This window comes from Bison bison, unplaced genomic scaffold, assembly GCF_000754665.1.
Source record: "Bison bison bison isolate TAMUID 2011002044 unplaced genomic scaffold, Bison_UMD1.0 scf7180017845453, whole genome shotgun sequence".
NCBI lineage: Eukaryota > Metazoa > Chordata > Mammalia > Artiodactyla > Bovidae > Bison > Bison bison.
Genome location: NW_011476026.1, coordinates 5849 through 9493, shown reverse-complemented (window position 1 = coordinate 9493; position 3645 = coordinate 5849). Strand labels below are relative to the sequence as shown.

The 3645-nt window shown below is 52.2% G+C and overlaps 1 protein-coding gene across 1 annotated transcript in view; it reads left to right on the top strand.

Moving 5' to 3' along the window:
- Window positions 1-2387, top strand: part of LOC104984818 (leucine-rich repeat-containing protein 74B-like) — a 12798-nt gene extending 10411 nt beyond the window's left edge. Inside the window, exons 8-9 of the mRNA XM_010834757.1 lie at window positions 711-806; window positions 1565-2387. Coding sequence (XP_010833059.1) covers window positions 711-806; window positions 1565-1702 — 234 coding nt within the window. The 3' untranslated portion in view covers window positions 1703-2387. The remainder of the gene's footprint in view (window positions 1-710; window positions 807-1564) is intronic.
- The last annotated feature ends 1258 nt before the right edge of the window (window positions 2388-3645 follow it).

The following is a 3645-nucleotide window of genomic DNA, read 5'->3' as shown; positions in this document are numbered from 1 at the left end:
GACTGAAAACCACAATCACAGAAAACTAATCACTGATCACATGGACCACAGCCTTGTCTAACTCAATGAAACTATAAGCCATGCCATGTAGGGCCACCCAAGATGGACGGGTCATGGTAGAGAGTTCTGACAAGACGTGGTCCACTGGAGAAGGGAACGGCAAACCACTTCAGTGTTCTTGCCTTGAGAACCCCATGAACAGCATGAAAAGACTCTCAGCCCAAGCTGCTTGCAGTTTCCCAGCCATGCGGTACAACCTCTCAACCCTGCTTTGCTCCTGTGGCTCTTCTTGTTGAAATGCCCAACTCAACCCACCTGGCCTGGAAAGCTCAGCTTGGGTGTTTCGTCCCATCCACCCTTCCCTTCCCATGGAGGGTCAGCGCAGGGGTCTCTGAGCACTCTCCATGCTGCACTGTTCTGTTTCCTTTCCTCTCCTCCCTGCAACAGTGAGCTCTTTAAGGGTAGGGTGTGTCCCGTGTGTCTCTTTGATTCCTGACAGAGTGGGCGCAGGCTGGGGGTGCAGCCAGTGTCCACTCCCTTCCACTATTCCCGGTTCCAGCACCACCAAAGGCATCAGGTCACAGGGAGGAGTCTTTTGAGCTGAGATAGTGGGGCCGCCCACTATCTCAGAGCCACATCCACAGAGATGGGGGATTGTTCCTGCTGCCTGGGCTTGGCGTCCCTCACTGAGGGACCTGTGTGCTTCTCAGGTGTCGAGGAATCCCATGCGAAGTGAAGGCTGCTCTGGTGTGCTCAAGTCTGTCCAGGCTAATCCACAGTCTGCACTGGAGCTTCTGGACTTTTCTGTGAGTTTCTCATAAACCTTGTCTCTGACCCTCCCAACAGCCCTGGGAGATATGACTTTCTCCATTTTAGAAAGAAAGAAGTGGGGATTGGAGAGAGTGCCTGGCTCAGGTATACGGTGTGGCCATATCCGAGTTCCAACCTGGCCACTCTGACTGCGCTCCTGCCCCTGTGCGGGGTGTCATGGTGGTCTCACCTCAGACCCCTGCCTGGGTTCTTCACTGGCAGAGAGAGAACAGGTGGCTCAGAGGCCCATGCTCACTGATGTTTGGATTTGCAGGTTCAGCTCTTGAAAGGCAGCCCCTCCTCCCAGCCGGTAGTGCCCGCGAGTGGATCCTAGCGCTGGAGGTTTGCTTGAGGGGCTGCACGAGAGATGAAGACCCTGTTTCACTCCATTTTGCCTTTAAAAAATTCTTTATTGGCAGTGTGGAGTCTTAGCCACTGGACCACCAGGGAAGTTCCAGTTTTGCCTTTTAACGTAGGAAAAATATCACTCTTTTCTAAGGTGGTTAAACACAAATGAGAGAATCCCCAAATACAAATCATGAAGAGTCTAGTTACAAATCACTGCTCATTATCCTTCTGATTTATTTCAACCCAGGCTTGAGTCAAAGCCTGTTCAGAGATGTGTTTACAGTTTCAATCGTTCAAACTTGGGACAAACTGATGCCCTATGAGGCTCTTTGAGACCTTGTGTGTGTAAAATGGCCAAGTTCTCAGAAAGTGATAACATCCTGTCTGGTGATGGGTTTCTCTTCAGGATATCCAGGTGAACAGAGAGTTTGATGACCTCGCCAGTTCAGTGAAGGTCATTCTTCCAGGGCTTTGCATAAAGATGGCTGCCCGCAGAGTGGAGTACAAAAAAGAACTGCTGGCCATCTTCACACCATCTGAGTGACTATGTGTTGTGTGACTTTCTTCTCTCTCCCACGGGCCACTTCAACTTCAAGGTGCCTTTCAACTGAGGCCCCATGTCAACCAGGCGGAAGTCCTACAGAGCTGGCCTTCATAGTGACTGAGACATCAGTGTTAGGGTCTTCCGTTGTTCTCATTCAGGTCCCAAATTTGTACTCCTAGAGAAATGAAAACATGTCCACACAAGAACATACATGTTCATGGCAGCAGTGTCCATGATATCCACAGAACGCAAACACCCGCCAACTGATGAGTGGGCAAATACAGTGTAGTGGGCTTATACAATGCAATATTACTTGGCAACAAAAAAGGGTGAAATTTGGGATGATGGAAATGTTCTAAAACTGACTATGGTAATGGTTGCACAACTTCAGTAACATACTACAAGTATTTGAATTGTGTACTTTAAATAGATGAATTGTACGGTATGCGAACTGGGTCTCATACAGTTAAGAAAAAAAGGAAGGAAGTAATGACACGTGCGACAACATGGATGAACCCTACCCTAAGTGAAAGAAGTTTATCATAAAAGATCACTTATTGCACCACTTTAACTGGGTGACTTGTCCAATATGTACATTCTATCTCAGAAAAACTGTTGCTGCTGCTGCTAAACCACTTCAGTCACCTCAGTGTCCGACTCTGTGCGACCCTATAGATGGCAGCCCACCAGGCTCCCCTGTCCCTGGGATTCTCCAGGCAAGAACACTGGAGTGGGTTGCCATTTCCTTCTCCAATGCATGAAAGTAAAAAGGGAAAGTGAAGTCACTCAGTCGTGTCTGACTCCCAGTGACCCCATGGACTGCAGCCCACCAGGCCCCTCCGTCCATGGGATTTTCCAGGCAAGAGTGCTGGAGTGGGGTGCCATTGCCTTCTCCGAGAAAAACTGTTATATATACACATTGTTTGGTCCATATCGTGTGAAAAAATGTATAAATGTGTATACTAGCAGAAAAGCAAAAAAAAAAAAGACCCAAAACAAAACAACCCTGGCACATTAACAATGCCTATCTCTAGGTTTTGGCTTTATGGCTTTTATTTCCTTTTTTTTTTTTTTGCTTTTTCCACTCTTCACACTCAGTATGGTTTACTTTTACAACCAGAAAAATAAGTCGTACTTAAGACTAGGCCGGCAGCACAGGCTTCGAGTCTGCTGCACTCTCGGCGCCTGAGGAAGGAGGGCCCCCCCACACCCACGACGACGTCCTGACCTGAGGCGGTGCTCGGGGCCAGGAGGCGACGGAGGGTAACAGGAGCCAGGCCTGCGGGATGAGGGCCCCTGAGGAGCCCCAGGAGCCTGCTCTCCCCGCTCCCATGCTGGGCAGCACTCCTTTGGCAACCCTCCGCCCTACAGGGCGGTGAGAGGATCTCACAGTCGGAGCGCGGGGCTGGGCCGAGCGCCAAAGGACGGCCCCCCGCTTCCCTGTAGGGCCTGCAAATAACCAAGCCAGGCATTACACGAAGGCCCAGCGCCCTCCCCAATCAACAAGGAGGCCCCGGGCGGAGAACCTGCGGGGTGAGGTGGAGTAGCCCAGAGCAGGCCTGCTGCAGGCTGCGGGCGGGGCGGGGCAGGGCGGGGACCAGTTTGAGGAAACCGAATAAGGAGAGCGGGCGCGCTCCGCCTCCCGCGCGCAGCCTTCCCGCCAAACCCTTGTCCAATCAGAACGCACCACAAGCCGGGAGTCCTGTGTGAGTCAATCAGAAGCGGGATTCTAGACTCCGCCCCGCCCCGCAGCGCTCTGGACCAATGGGCATCGGCGGCGGCGGTGGCGGCGTGGGGTCCACGACGACGTGGGCGGGGTTAGTCCAAGGAGCTCGAGGCTTGGCGTCGGCAGTTGAGCGGCGGCGTCTGCAAGGGCGGTTGGGGTTTGTGTACCGGCGGCGGCGGCGGTTGAGCTCATCATGCGCGAGTGCATCTCTTAAAAA